This window comes from Myxine glutinosa, chromosome 1 (assembly GCF_964187855.1).
Source record: "Myxine glutinosa chromosome 1, kmMyxGlut1.1, whole genome shotgun sequence".
NCBI classification, from domain to species: Eukaryota; Metazoa; Chordata; class Myxini; order Myxiniformes; family Myxinidae; genus Myxine; species Myxine glutinosa.
In genome coordinates, this window is record NC_136261.1 from 356,446,807 (window position 1) to 356,461,660 (window position 14,854).

The window sequence follows — 14,854 nt, forward strand, 5'->3', positions numbered from 1 at the left end:
AGACCATGAGGAGCACATGTGTAGCAGATTAGAAATCCTATCGGGAAGAGCTCACGCCAATGGACTCAGGAAGACAGTTACACGAAATAGAAAAGAGGAGTGTGAAACAATGGAGGAGAGTGCGTTTTGAATAAAGGATCTTTGCTCACTTACCCTGCAACCTTCTCTCCACCCTCAAGTTGCCGGACGAGACCGTCAATGCTGGCAACCATGCGCGAGACGCGCTGAGAAAGACGTCGACTCACGGGCGACTCTTCAAGGCCAGGCTCCCCAATCTCTCTCACCAAATCGATAACCTCAGCCACATCCTGTGGGGAAAAGAAACCCAAAACATCACGCCGTTCCTGAACGTTCTCTTCATTTAGCCCATTGCCTATCCACATTTTTCATGCTATTTTTGTCCCCCGCTCCCCCGACAAGGTCAGAGACAGGGAATATTAAAATGCGCCGACCACCCAAACGATCATCCGTCCATGTACTTTTGTGTACGCCGTATTTCAAAAACCGTTGAACGTGTAGCTTTCATATTGCAGCTATCTATTCCTCATGAAATTATCTCAACCAGATTAGATCAGGGCTGTAATTGACTGAATTATGCTGCCATGGCATCCATCTCGGTAACTTGGCTTGTGTACGCGGTATTTCAAAAAAACGTTTAAGATTTAGCTTTCATATTACACAGATCTAGTCGTCGGACCACCCAAAAGGCGGGGGACCTGGAGCATCAGCTCCTCATTTCTGTCATAATAACACCCTCTGACCCCTGACCTCTGTATACTCCTGCAGGTCCTCTTTGAGCTCCTTCAGGTCGTCTTTCTCTCGGCCCAATTGTTCCCGCTGCTGCTGTAGCTTTTCACAGGCATCGTTCAAGCGTTCAACCTCCTCCTTTGTCAGCACTTCAGACTGCAAAACAACAATTTACAAGGGGAATCTGTCAAGCGTAACAATATCTCTAAAACTACAGTCAAATTTCCTTCGTCTAGATACATAAAGTACCAGGTGCAACCATCATTAAACTGGTAAGAATCACGCTGCTGTACTTCAATACGAGAATGACTGCTTGATCCAGTTACTTCATAATCAGACATTGACTTTTTTTTTAAACCATTCACTACACCAGGTAGCAAACCAAACCCTGTTACGCCAACATTTAAATCTGATGCTGAGCAGTCACTCACACTTTCTTCAGAAATGATTGGAGCCGTATCAGTTAAAGATTCCGAAGATTGGAAAGGAGCCTCAGTTCCATCTGCTGGAGGTACTTCCAGGGCTGCACTTGCAGTCTCTATATTTTTCTCCAGGAATAAACAGGAAACAAAAGAACGTTTTATTACAAAATAACGATAAAGAGGAAAGACTCGCTTTACTGTGGATACGTCACATGGCGTTGCAAAATACTCAACTTTCCTGCAGGGTACTCACCTGCTCTCTCTCTGCTTCCTCGTGCTCCTCCTTCTCTTGTCTGATCGCCGCCTCTTCCTGCAGAGTGGCCTCTAAACGGATCTTGTTGTCAACAGCCACACCTTCAAGCTCACCAGCAATAACTTCCACTTCCTTAACCTTGGGGGGGAAAAAGGATGCATCTCATTGTCCTCCATCCCCACTTCAAGGTCTCATGCCAAGTCCACTATCTCCGACCTCCCTGCTTCAAATTTATCAGCGGCCTCACCATACTCTCGGGCAAGGCCTGGATAGTGGTTGTGAGTTGGTCTGCTGGGCTCAGGGTATCCGGCAGGTACATGGCACGTGAAAGCAGCAAGAGAGACGTTGGGATTCGAGCATCGAGGTGAAGCTCCAGCCACTGAGAAAGCGAGGCATCATAAAGTTGTGTGTCGGATTTTTCAACAGCTTATAATCTGATCAATAAATGAGGAAAAGTATTTGTTTTTGAAAATATCAAACAAAATGATCAGCAGATGTTTCCATTTATCAATATCACAAGCATACAAATGGTAAGCTAAAGTAATGAAAAAGATACACGAGACTGGCCTTTGCCAAAGAAACAAAACCAAATGATTGTTGGTGAAAAGTTTAACAATCTTCGAAACTCATTGTTAATTTTTAGCTCAACTGAACTTTAGTCCAGTGAGCTTATGTGATCGAGCAGTGCCCGTAGGTAAGTCAGCCAGTGAGTGAGTAAGTCTGTAAACACTTCAGTCATTATCGCTTGAACCATACACAAAATGTTGATGAAACTTGGCCACAACCTTCATATCTGATGCCTAACGAAGGTGTATTGACCACATCAAAATCTGCGCTCATTACGGAGGTCTAGAATTTTGATGAAACGTGATCACAACCTTCATCGCCCATGATGTGCCAAAGTTTGTTCACAGCACGGGGTCTGTGTGACTGTTGCTCCTGATCCAGGTGAGCTTCAGGACCCGTGGTCCTGTTTTTTTGGATGCAGAAATCTAGGCACACAGAGTAACTAAAATGGAAAAGGGAAGCAGGGACAGATTGAAAGTGGCAGAGATCAGTGGGATGGGGAAGTGGGGTCAGGTGTGGGGTCAGCGAGAGGAGAAGAGAGCAGGGGTGGGTATGGCAGAAAGCATGATGTTTCAACGGGCAACATTCTTGAAGGATTGAAGGGAGGGACATGACAAGACTGATATAGGGAGTTGGTTACACAGAAGAAAGAGTTGCGTGATGAAGGAATAGAAGTGAGCATCCAGCTGGAAGAAAAAAAGCAGGTGGGCTACTGGAAGAACACGTGCAACCTGGATAGGCTTGGGGAGGACGGAGGAGCGAAATGGAAGGAGGAGTGATGCCAGAAGTGAGGTAATAGAACTCTGAGAGTCTGCAAACCTGCCTACGGTGAATGAAAGGGAGACTTGGGATTCGGCCTCTTGCTAAGATATGACAATAATACAAACAGCACTGGACTCAATGACTTCCAGCAGAACAAGATGGGAAGTAGGTGAACCAGCCTTGTGTGTGGACCCATACTCCATGATACTTTGCATGAAGGCCTAACACACTGCAATTACCTGTGAACGGCTCAAAATGGAGTTAGCTCTGCAAAATATCCAGAGCTGTTGGCCTGTCTTAAAGGCCAGTTTGATGATGTGGTCCACCCAAAACAGATCATGACCGATTACGAGGCCTGGGTGTTCCAGGGACTGCACCGCTTCAAGGGTTTGGTCAGAGAAGTACTCTGGTTTGAAAGACATTCCTTGCAGAGGAACAACGTGAGAGCATATAATTTTCCTGCGTTGAAAGACATATCCCAGGTAGATGACCAGTGACATTTTATCTACAGTGATGAATGCTACAGCAGCCTGACTCTCAGAAGGATGGTGTACTGTTCTGTACAGGATGGGGTCATCCACAACTGCACAAAGGATTATCCAGGGAAGTGGTGAAGTCAAGTAGCATTGATGTCTACCAAGAACAAAGTCGGTCCGATAACGCTGACTTGAGGTACACCAACCTTGAGAGATTGAGACAAAACACAATCAATACCAATTTGTCGTTTCCACTTGTAGAGAAGATCTGAAAAAACATCAAGGAGAGGAGCCTAAATACTGTTATGTGGAATGTTGGGATCCATAGATAGAATTTGGTAAGAATAGTATGGACCGTGTGTTTGAGTAGGGTAGAATTACTCCTGTATTAGGGATATTAGCGGAGTAGCCGTCCTACGGGGCAATCTTGTTCCAAGCATGCAACACGTTCTTCTGACACATACCCTTACTCGGGCGGTGTATGATGGTCATGGTGCAAGTCGTCGCTTTCGACAAATCTCTTCCCTTTGTTGGCATGCTCACGAAGCATTGGGCATTGTGTGATGGCTGAATAGGTAAAAATGGGTGGTGAGCTGGTGCCAATGAAAGGAAAAACCTGCACGATTAAAGTGATAGAGGTGTGTGCTAATCCTCTCGCATTCTCTATTCATATGAGCATCGTTGGCTGCAGGTGAAGTAAATGCAACGTGAAGTCCGATGCACATAAGTGCAACAGACTGGCCAGGTCGTCGGTATGACTAAGGCTGCCCTTGATGTTCAAAGTGGACACAGCTGTCTGCAGATGCTGCACAGTGATGCCTAAATTTGTGCCACCACTGGCTTTCATGTGCATATTTATCCATGGTGTAGCGTTGCCCAGGCTGACCTACAGGTGAAGATTGATATCTGAGTGTCCTTCTAATAGCCTTAGCCTAAAGAGGCTTCCCCCCACAAGGCGGTGGGGATCAGGTACCCTGGACAGGGGGCTCAAACCAGGCAGTCAGCGGGAGTCAGCTGAGCCTGAACTCGCATAGGGTAGGGACTTCACTCCCTGAGGTAGCTGAAAAACAGCTACCCTGCTACCCTACGCTGGGCGGTGTATAGGCAACTGACAGCAGCCTCAATTGCTCCCGAAAATAAATATAATCAGTCAGTTAATCTTTGCATCATAATATATAATTATACCAAGTTTGGTGAAAATCCCATGACTGGTTCATGAGTTAGCTCGGTAACAGAAATGTTACCTGGTGGGACATTTGACCTTTTGACCCCAAAATATAATCAGTTAATCTTTCCATCATTATACATACCTGTACCAAGTTTGGATTAGATCCCTTCAGCTGTTCTCAAGTTATAGACATATTACAGATTTTGACTTTTGACCTCTTGACCCCAAAATCAAATAAGTTCATCTTTGCATCATCATACATACCTGTACCAAATTTGGTAAGAGTTGCATCACTGGTTCAGAAGTTATCACGGTAACAGGATTTTTACATAACGTGACCTCCGACCTTTGACCCCAAAATCTAATCAGTTCATCTTTACCTCAGTATACATACCTGCACCAAGTTTGACCAATATCCCGTCATCCGTTCCCAAGTTATCACGGTAACGAAAACCTATCACGGACGGACAGACAACCTGAAAACATAACGCCTGCGGCGACTTCGTCGGCGCAGCCATAACAAACGAGTACAATACTGTAATCACTAATAAAAGGAGAAGAGATTGCGTGTGGAGGCCTGGAGATGTGCGTGTGGTGAGCCAACGTAATAAAGTAATAAAGTGGCGAGACGAACCACGACCACGAGTGCTTGATGGAGCAGATGCTGGTCGCTTAATTACCTTCGCAAAAGCGGAAGGTTATGTTTTGATCGCTGTGTATTTATTTGTACTAGGGCATGCCCGTACTATATATATATCTAAAATTATATCCCCCCCCTCTATTTACATGAAATGGTTTGGTCCAAAGCGAACGGCTTGCGAGTGGTGACAATCCCCCCCCTCTATTTACATGAAATGGTTCGGTCCAAAGCGAACGGCTTCCGGAGTTTGGTAAAGAAATCGCCATCGCGTACACAAACGCGCAGGAAAGCGAATGAATCGCAAATTCGTTTTTATTAGTTGTAAAACATAGTTTAACGCCAACATAGTTTGCAAACGTGAAATAAATGAATACGCTCTCAAATGTGCCATCCGAGGCAGAGTGTGCCCGCCACGTTCGGCACACGCGATCGTTCGCTGCTCTCTGATTGGTTGAATCGTTTTTTGGACATAGCTCGGTAAGTAATTGTCCGATTAATATGAAACCTTGAAAAGGCACATCCTCGGGTCCCCAGCAATATACCTGGCAAGTTAAAAGTATATCGGACCCGTGGTTGTCGAGAAACAGCGGTCACAGACAAACGTACAGACGTACAGACAGACAGACAGAGATTACTGGAATTATAGATAGATGTCTGTGTGTGTGTGTGTATTTTATTCGCATAACTCAAAAAGTATTCAACCGAATTGCATGAAATTTGGTGGGATGATTGGTTATTATACGGGACACATTTGATTAGATTTTGGGAGCAATCGGGTCAAAGGTCAAGGTCAAGGTCACGAAAAGGTCAAAATCGTATTTTTGTTGTTCTGTTCCCTACACTCCCATGCCAAGTACAGAACAGTAGCTGCGGCGAAGGTATGCGCTCTACCGAGTGCCCGTTCTAGTTTCCACTCATTTTGTAGGGTTTGGGGAAAGTTTTACGAAAATGACTCACAACAAAAGTTCTTGATATCACTCGATTATCATGTCTGAAATACAGTATGACATACAGATTAAAAAACAAACCGGCTTGGGATCCTAGGATCCTGGGTTAGAAACCCGGTCGATCGCTGAATTAACGCCAGGGGGGTTGACTCAGCCTGTCATCCTTCCAAGGTCGGCAAATTGAGTACCAGTTCACTGGTAATCCCCTGTGTGTCGCAAGAGGCGACCAACAGGGTTGGCGGCAGGAAGGGCATCCGGCTGTAAAACATTGCTGCAAAAAGGGGACCACAGTGCCCGAAAAAGGCCAACCCCTGCTCTGTGGGGGAGAATGTCCTCGAAAGGACAAGCTGGCCTCCAAAGCCAGTCGCCGACTGGGCATCCTCCGTCGTGCGAAGTCCTTCCTCGGCACACCTGAGCTCCTCACCACATACAAGGCTTTCATCCGCAGCTCAATGGAATACTGTTCTCCCCTATGGGCCGGTGCTCCTGCCTCACACCTAGCTCGGCTTCACGCTGTTGAAACCAAAGCTTTCAGAATTATTGGAATCTCCCGCGATGAAGCTATCTCTGAGGGTCTTTCACTCACTCACCGCAGGCAGGTAGGTGGTCTTTCTGTCTTCTACCGACTCCTCTCCGGACTTGCACCCCCAGCTCTCTCTGTGCTCTGTCCCCCAAATATTCCTACAGGTCGCACAAGATCTGCCAGCAACCCTCTGATGGTTAAACTGCCGAAATCTCGGCTCTCTGCTCACCTTCACTCTTTCATTCCTCTTTTCTCCCGCCTCTGGAACAAACTCCCTCACTCCCTTCAATCCCACTCCTCCCTCCAGGTCTTTAAAACAGCTGTTCACCACCATCTCTTATCTTCCCCCATCCAAAACCTTGATCTTTTCTACCCCCGCTAATTCACCCCAGATCCACCTTGTTTGAAATTCCAACTTCTTTCCTGGAAGTCCTGGCAGTGTCCATATGTTTTATACCTCTCCCACCGCCCCCTTCCCATGCCCCCCCCCCCCCCCAAAGCCCTCGCCCTCTCTCAGATCTCTCGATGTCTCCATGTCTCTCGGTCCCTGCTCTCAAATGTTGTGTTTGTGTCCTTCCCCCTCTCTCCCCATCTTGTCTACCGCTCCCGATGTTATATGTTTTATGTGTCGGTTTGTCTTTCTGTGTGATTAATGTTCGCTCTTTCACGAGCCTCGATCTTGTATACAAAAAAAAAAAAAAAAAAAAAAAAAAAAAAGGTGGTTCTTATACAGATTAAAAACAAAGCAGGGATGACGATGTGCAGATTTAAAATTTAAAAACCGTTTATTGGCACCCCACCAATTTAATGGATGTTAATTTGCAATAAGTGGCGTATCGTGAAAAATGTTTGTTAGTGTATGAATTGTGTATCAGCGAAAACGCGTTAACCAGGAGTGTGTAAAGCTGTTAGTTGCACATAAGTTCACGTGTTCCTTCTTCCTCTTTTCTTGTCTTTTCAGTGAAGGAATGTACCGCATAGTCATTAGTGTCTTGTCCATTCCACACCACCACATATTTATTATAATAAACATTTTAATTCTAAAACGTGTTCCAGTATTTTGCCAACGCGTGCGACCCACCACCAGTTTTGGTTATCTATTGAGCGATTATTGGGGAATCGTAATAATTAAAAAGAACACAGTAAAGGTTATCGGATATCAGACCTCTGGCTCAGACGGCCTGCGTAGTGGACAACTTGGAAAGTATGGCCGAGTGGCAGATACAAAATTGAAAGCTTGAAAGATGTCCAAATAAATGGCCCCGATCTCTCATTTGAGAGTTAGTGCATTCATTTATAGTTGGGTTTAAAGAAGAAAGATAACCATAGTAGTGCAGAACCCGAACTGTTGGTCTGAGATTATAAAGTTGGAGAATAGGTTTGCGGCAATTATAGATTTCATCCCCCAACTTGCGATGGGTCCGTAGTTGAGTAGATTAGACTTTGATCTCTTTTTGTGAATATGGGTGATGTTTGCAACTTTCTAAGAAGAAGGCAGGAGACCATCTGAGAAATAACTGGAAAAAAAAGGAGGATGGGACCAAAACACCATGTTTGAGACTTACTGTGCAAACAGAATGAGGACCAATTACAGAAGTTATGTCAAGCTAGACAAGGTACTCCTCCTCAACCTTGGAAGGAAAGACGTCCACATGCTGAAGGGAGCAATTTGTTATGGGGGAAACGGTGGATAAGGGAACAGAATGAGACTAGAACGGCAAACAGAAGAGGACAAATCTGCTGGCCTGAACCAAAATCTAATCGGCTCGTTTTGTTACCTATCCGACCCATACACCTAGTTTTGTCATAAATCGCCAACAAATTTTTGAAATATCGTGTTACTGTATACTCATTTTTGATCCCATCTCTCAATGGTGAAGAATCACTTTTAAAATTTTAGTATCTGGATCTGGATCTTCACCAAAACCTAATTTTCCACCCAACCTCCCCACCAAATTTAGTCCGAATTCAGACAACTTTTTGAGATATCCTGTTAACAGACAAACAAAGACAGACAGGGGTGAAAACAACCTCCACCCACATTCGTGGCTTTCCAAACACTGTAAAGATGAAAAACACTTCATCAGAAGAGCCAATAGGAGCAAAAGAGGAACAGGACAGGCTGGAAGGGAAGTTTGATGTGACCAACTCGAATAAAGAATGACTTCTAGTTGCAGAGTTTGCAAGTTGGAAAAGAGAGAGAATAAGTGAGGGCAGCTGCATCGCAAAAGGTGTTCTTTGCAATACCGTAGATTCCCAGCAAAATGGCATGGAGGTCTCCAGAGATTAAAAGGGAGCACTGAGGTACAATGAGACCAGAGAATCAATATCTGTATACAGCGTCATAGATGTTAACCACATTTTTTGACCAAATATGTCATTACATCTTCAACCACACCTAAACAAGGAACCAACCCTTAAATTATGATCATCCAGGCCATTGGCATGTACCAATCATTCACCTGTTTGAGCTGCGCAAACAACCTCTCATGAGTGACCCCCAGCGATCGCATTCCACGTGCACGGCATGCAGCTTGCAATTCTGCCGCAGACAGGTTTTCCATGCCTTCTTCAGCTATCAGCTGTAGACAACATAAAACAGATGGGAAGTAGATATCTGAGTATAACAAATGTATATAACTATAAATGCCAATCTGTCTGTGTGTTACATATACATTCCTTCACATCTGGATGGATTTGGACCAAATATGTCACAAAGGTAAAGGGTTGTACTGGCCAGGTTTAAACAGAGTTAGCGGCCCCTTCGGCCTTAAAATTCAATCCCGCTGGAAAAATGATGGGGTATAGACCGATCCGACGGAGGGTTCAATGGACGGGCGCCCTCTATAGACGCCGCCATAATTTGGAGGCGTCCACTTCATTCGGCTTGCTCTCCAGCGTTCAGATTACATGCAGTTACCGGTCTCAGTTCACTTTGCCGAAAGAATATCGATACAAAATATATTTGTTTGTTAGATTCATCGGAGAAGATGGAATCGTGGACGATACGACCGGTCCACCGAGCTATACGACCGGTGAGGAGCCGGTGTGGCGGCCCGCGCGGAGGTGGACTCTGAGGGAATAATACACCCGCCATGACCTGGCCGTATGGAAGAGTCGATGAAGCGATAAGGAGCTGGTGAGGCGGCCCGCGCGAAGGGACGGAGGCCCAGTCGGGTCTGCCAGACGAGTCGCGACCCTAGTGATCAAGGAACTTGGGGCTCGGCAGCGGCCACTCGGGGCCTAGCCGTAGTTGCCAGAGGTGGCCGGCCCGGGCGAAGGTGGACTCTGAGCGAAGAATCCATGCGGGGCGGCTGTGGTCGGGCCGCCAAGACCTGGCCATATGGAGGAGTCGATGAAGGGACAGGCACCTAGGCGGGTCGGTCAGAGGAGTCGTTATCGTAGTGGTCGAGAAACTCGGGGCTAAGGAGGAAGGGGGCTCGGCATGGCGTAGCATAGGGTACGCGGTTGCTAACAAAATAGGTTTGGTGCAGGTGGAAGTGGAAACCGGGTACCCCCAGGTGCCAGGTGCCTTCAGGGCGGCATGGCCGAGCGCCTTCGGCGCCCGGCGATATCGCGAAAACGGGGTTTGTATCGTGTGCCTTCAGGTGCCAAGTGTCCACGACCGCTCCACACATATAGAGAAACACTTGAGAACGATTATCACGGACACTTTCCATGTACGATCGCGATGATAGTTGTGCTGGCGCAGCCAGCTGGAGTCAAGTTTGGATCGGAACGCCTCCCAGTAATGGCGGACGCAAGAGCGCCGCCTATCCGCGAAGGGGGCACGATCGTCCTTATCGGTAGTCGATACGTCCTCACTGTTCCAGTTGGTGTGAATAGCGCCACTTTTGGTGAAGTTGAGCGCTACAGGATGGATTTAATTTCCCCAGACAACTGCCTGACTGTCATCTTCTGTGGTTATTCTCGCCATCACCATGGCTAGCTTTTCCCGTCACTGGGGATGGGTACTTTTGATAGTTCCGATAAAAAACACTCAGAATGACAAATGGGGGTGGTGAGAACAAGAAGAAAAAAAAAACAATAAAAAAAAAGTACTGGGACAGTTTATCAATTATTTACAAACTAAAGGATATACCCTTCAACAAGGATGGGTGAAGGGATGGAATGGAGAGCCATATAAATAAACTGAGTTACAGGGAGTGTTCCTCAATAACAAAACTGCACATATAAAATAAATTAATTTTGTAGATTTTTTTTTTTAGATCAAGCTGTTAAAGTACACACTACACACCCCGTCATCAGCTTGAATGGAACGGAGCCGCATGCGCAGTTGGAAGCGCAGAAAGTGGTTCGTGCCAAGCGGTTGCAATTCCAGTAGGCGGCACAAGGCGACGAGCTGTGGCCTGGAGAGCCTGTCCAATGTCAGTTCATCCTCAAAGAGCTTGGAGAAGCGAAGTAGTTCCTCATTAGTGGGACGCTCACCAGAGCTGCGCACCTGAGGTGGTGGGGAGGAGGAAGAGGAGGAGGAGGAGGAGGAGGAGGAGGAGGAGGAGGAGGAGGAGAAATTGTGGTTAATTGATTGTGTGCATTTTGCTTAAAAAACATTATTTCGTATGCAGCCTGTGGCTGCTGGTTTCATCATTGCTGGGAGCACGGCTGTGCCGATGATGCAGTGCTCCATTTCCAGTAAGCTGGTACTCATTTTGACGACCTCGGAAGGATGACAGACCGAGTCAACCCACCTGGTGTTATTTAATGACACGACAAGGGCTCAAACTCAAGACCCAATATGTTAGACCAGCCACCTTAATCTTTAAACCAACATTAGGCTTAATAAAACATAGATCGAGCTTGAAGACTCAAAGCCAAACACACGGCATGACGGACCTTCTGGAAGAACTGTGAAAATTCCGTAGCAGAGGTGTCCTTGGCAGCCCGTTTTGTGAGCGCAATCTCCTCAATTGTGTCTTGCAGAAACTTTGCCATGTCGAGCTTCACCCTCAATTCCTTCTTCAACCGTTCCTCCTATGCAAACAAAGCACACCCTTTCAGTCTGATGCTCACATCTGCACGTCTTTCCCCCCTGACCCACATCTGCCAATTAGAATTACCAATAAAATGACAGTACCTTCTTTGAGGAGGTTTCAAAGGTGGAAGGCAACATATTGGGGAAAAGCTTGATGGCAACAGGAAGCAGGAACTCCATGAAGGGAACGACGATGAATACAAGGAAAGGCACGAGTCGGAAGAGATCTGCACAAGTGCGCAGGAACTATGGAACATCGAGTTGGGGAAGGAGGTTGAAAATGGAATCAAAGTCATTGATGAACTTCTTTCATTCAAAATTAATGCAAAACAGCATAAAGAACAAGGCCAGAAAACGGCACTTACCTGCCTGCGTTCCCTCCTCATCAGCTGGTCCCCATTCAGAACTCGCCAAAGCAGCCGCCCAGCTATCGTCGTGTCGCTCCAGAGGAGCCGAAAGCCATGATAATAGTGCTTAATCTCGTCCACTATACGTTGGACAATTGTGCGACGCTTGGTGGCCTCCACCATGGAGGACGGCGGATTCAAGGAAGGTGACGGCACTCTTGTGCCTGAAGATTCTGCATCCTTAGTTTTATTCGATTGTTCCTGCAATGTCAACCATAATGTTTTCATTTTATAAATAAATAATCAGAGATCGGGAAATCGACTACTAAAACGAGCAGAGTCCGCCACACTTTATTCTCAAGGGTTAAATACTGTAGCAGAATAATAAAAGAATTATCTTATCAGAATAGATGATCCGTGCACCATTGAACCACCTTTAGAGGCCATTTTTCCCCGCAGAGCAGGGGTTGGCCTTTTTTCGGGCACCTTGGTCCCCTTTTTGAAGCAATGTTTTACAGCCGGATGCTCTTCCTGCCACCAACCCTGTTAGTCACCTTTGTGCACACATAGGGAATCACCAGTGAACTGGTACTCAATTTGCCGACCTCGGAAGGATGACAGGCTGAGTCAACCACCCTGGTGTTTAATTCAGCAATCGACCGGGATTCGAACCCAGGAACCTAGGATCCCAAGCCAGCACCCTAACCACTAAGCCAACACCAGGCAATCATGGCATGGTAAGCCATCCGTGCACCATTGGAAAAATAATAATAGATTTACTTAGTTGGAAAACTAATAATAGATTTTTACTTGGAACAAAAATTTGTGCTCGTTTAATCATAAAAAATGCCTTTTTTTTAGAAGCCAATCTTTCAGGAAGGGAAGAGGAAGAAGCAAGATTTGGAGCTTTAAGTAGCAGTTCCAATGGTAATAGTTTTATTATTCTACAATAGCAGGAATCATTTAGAATAAAGGGTGACGGACACGGAAGGAGCACATATAATACAGTTGTACATGGAAGAAGCGTACCAACAACAACAACAACAACAACAACAAAAATAACAACCTGTTATAAACATCCTTTTTTATGTTTCACTTCATTTTACATTCTCATTGAGATTCCGAGATAGACATGCAATAAGTATGTAAAGTGAAACATGCTATATCTCGATTAAACCAGTGAGCGAAGTGACGGGTAGACACACGGCTGCACAAAGTACCCCCCACCACATTTCCCATTCCTGAAGTTTACTCATCAGCCAAATGGATTTTTATCAACAATTTGCGTGTGAGATGCTAATTCTCATAAACTCAACTCAGTTTCTAGAAACTTACAATCTAAATCCACAATACTGCTGCCATAAGCCAGATATTAACTCCCTCACCTCCATCCCCTCCCTTCCCTTTGATCGGGAGTTTTCCTCTGGAATTACAATGCAGTGTTCACGAGGCCACCCACACTCGCATTTCATGTTACATCTTTCTATTTGTCTATCTCAACACAGAGAAAGACAATTATTCCACCTTTCAACAATATATATTTATATGAGCATACAAGACTTTCCAGATGGGTAAGTCAGGAAGCTTTTCCTTTAAAAGACCATTGCCGGGCCTTTAATGCACAGATGGCCTATATGAATGATCAGGATTTTGGCCAAAGATGTCAGGCAGAATTACAGAGGCAAACACACACCTTTAGGGTCTGCAAAGACCTTTCCACCTTGGAATCATCCAGACTCTGGGATGATCCATGCAAGAGGCACCTTGGACCAGAATAAAAGCTCTTACTCTGAGGACGCAGCCAAGGAGCAACGACAATGGCCTCATAAGTGAGTCGGTTGTAACTGTTGAAACCAGTGCTGATATATGCTCCAGGCCGCGTTGGCCCAGAAATGGGCAACAGCTTGAAGTTCCTGCTAAAGAAAAAAAAAATGGAACCTCAGCAGTAAATTGTCGTAATGCGAATTGATGCAATCTCAGTTCCAACACATTCTACCTGATGTTCTGATAGAACCACAATGACAAACTAGAAAGCATCTGAAAATGAAAAGCCCGTCGGTGCCCAATTTGTATTCAGACTTCTTCCATATGCTAAACATGAAAATAAACAATAACCGACGATTTTCGGTGATCTTGACCTTTTCATGTCAAAAGCAATATGCTTCAGTGACCCAATATGCAAACCTTGCTCAAATTTCAAATCAATCAGATGAAAATTGTCGTTTTTAATCCAATTTTCATCAGACGCTGACCTTGGACCTTTTGACCAAATTATTAATTTGGCTTCTCCATATTCTCACAATAGAGCCTGGTGTTGGCTTAGCGGTTAGGGTGCTGGCTTGGGATCCTAGGATCCTGGGTTCGAATTCTGGTCAATCGCTGAATTAACACCAGGCGGGTTGACTCAGCCTGTCATCCTTCTGAGGTCGGCAAATTGAGTACCAGTTCACTGGTAATTCCCTGTGTCGCAAGAGGCGACTAACAGGGTTGGCGGCAGGAAGGGCATCCAGCCATAAAACATTGCTTCAAAAAAGGGACCACGGTGCCCGAAAAAGGCCAACCACTGCTCTGCGGGGAAAAATGGCCTCTAAAGGCGGTTCATATTCTCACAATAATGCTTTGTTGAAAATTTGATGACAGTTGCTCAAATGGTAATAGAGTTACGACACACGCAACGCACCACACCACACACACACACCACACACACACACACACACACCACACACACATGGTTGCAAAACCCCTTCTCCTGCGGTGCAGGGGACGGGCTAAAGACCTACACATGACCTGCAGTGACAGATCAACATTCCTGAGAACCAAAATCCATGGTGACAAAGCTGGTGGGAAATTGCAAATCCAACATTACTATTCCACCTCAATCATTTTCTTTTACAGGATAAAAATTCAGATGCCATCATGGAGATTTCAATCACGATTTATTTCAATGACTAATCAAACAATTTCAAGTTCAGTAGAGCCTGATTGCCATGAGATCTTTATTACTTCTTC

General features: G+C 45.5%; 1 protein-coding gene and 1 long non-coding RNA gene across 6 annotated transcripts in view; one reads left to right on the forward strand and one right to left on the reverse strand.

Annotated features, from left to right (window-relative positions):
• The window catches only part of LOC137413623 (mitochondrial proton/calcium exchanger protein), a 34,277-nt gene that overhangs the window by 12,725 nt on the left and 6,698 nt on the right, over positions 1 to 14,854 (reverse strand). For 3 of the 5 annotated variants that reach the window (XM_068099059.2, XM_068099065.2, XM_078769934.1), the window contains exons 3-13: positions 13,539 to 13,761; positions 11,864 to 12,106; positions 11,601 to 11,744; positions 11,360 to 11,497; positions 10,764 to 10,967; positions 8,968 to 9,087; positions 1,670 to 1,801; positions 1,423 to 1,560; positions 1,179 to 1,295; positions 769 to 903; positions 154 to 308 (exon numbers count right to left, since the gene is read on the reverse strand). In XM_068099059.2, coding sequence (XP_067955160.2) covers positions 154 to 308; positions 769 to 903; positions 1,179 to 1,295; positions 1,423 to 1,560; positions 1,670 to 1,801; positions 8,968 to 9,087; positions 10,764 to 10,967; positions 11,360 to 11,497; positions 11,601 to 11,744; positions 11,864 to 12,106; positions 13,539 to 13,761 — 1,749 coding nt within the window. The remainder of the gene's footprint in view (positions 1 to 153; positions 309 to 768; positions 904 to 1,178; positions 1,296 to 1,422; positions 1,561 to 1,669; positions 1,802 to 8,967; positions 9,088 to 10,763; positions 10,968 to 11,359; positions 11,498 to 11,600; positions 11,745 to 11,863; positions 12,107 to 13,538; positions 13,762 to 14,854) is intronic. The other 2 variants (XM_068099076.2, XM_068099072.2) reach the window with 1 other exon arrangement.
• LOC137413649 (uncharacterized) overlaps positions 2,158 to 14,854 on the forward strand; it is a 69,190-nt gene continuing 56,493 nt past the window's right edge. The window contains exon 1 of the long non-coding RNA XR_010981718.2: positions 2,158 to 2,370. This is a non-coding gene — a long non-coding RNA (uncharacterized LOC137413649). The remainder of the gene's footprint in view (positions 2,371 to 14,854) is intronic.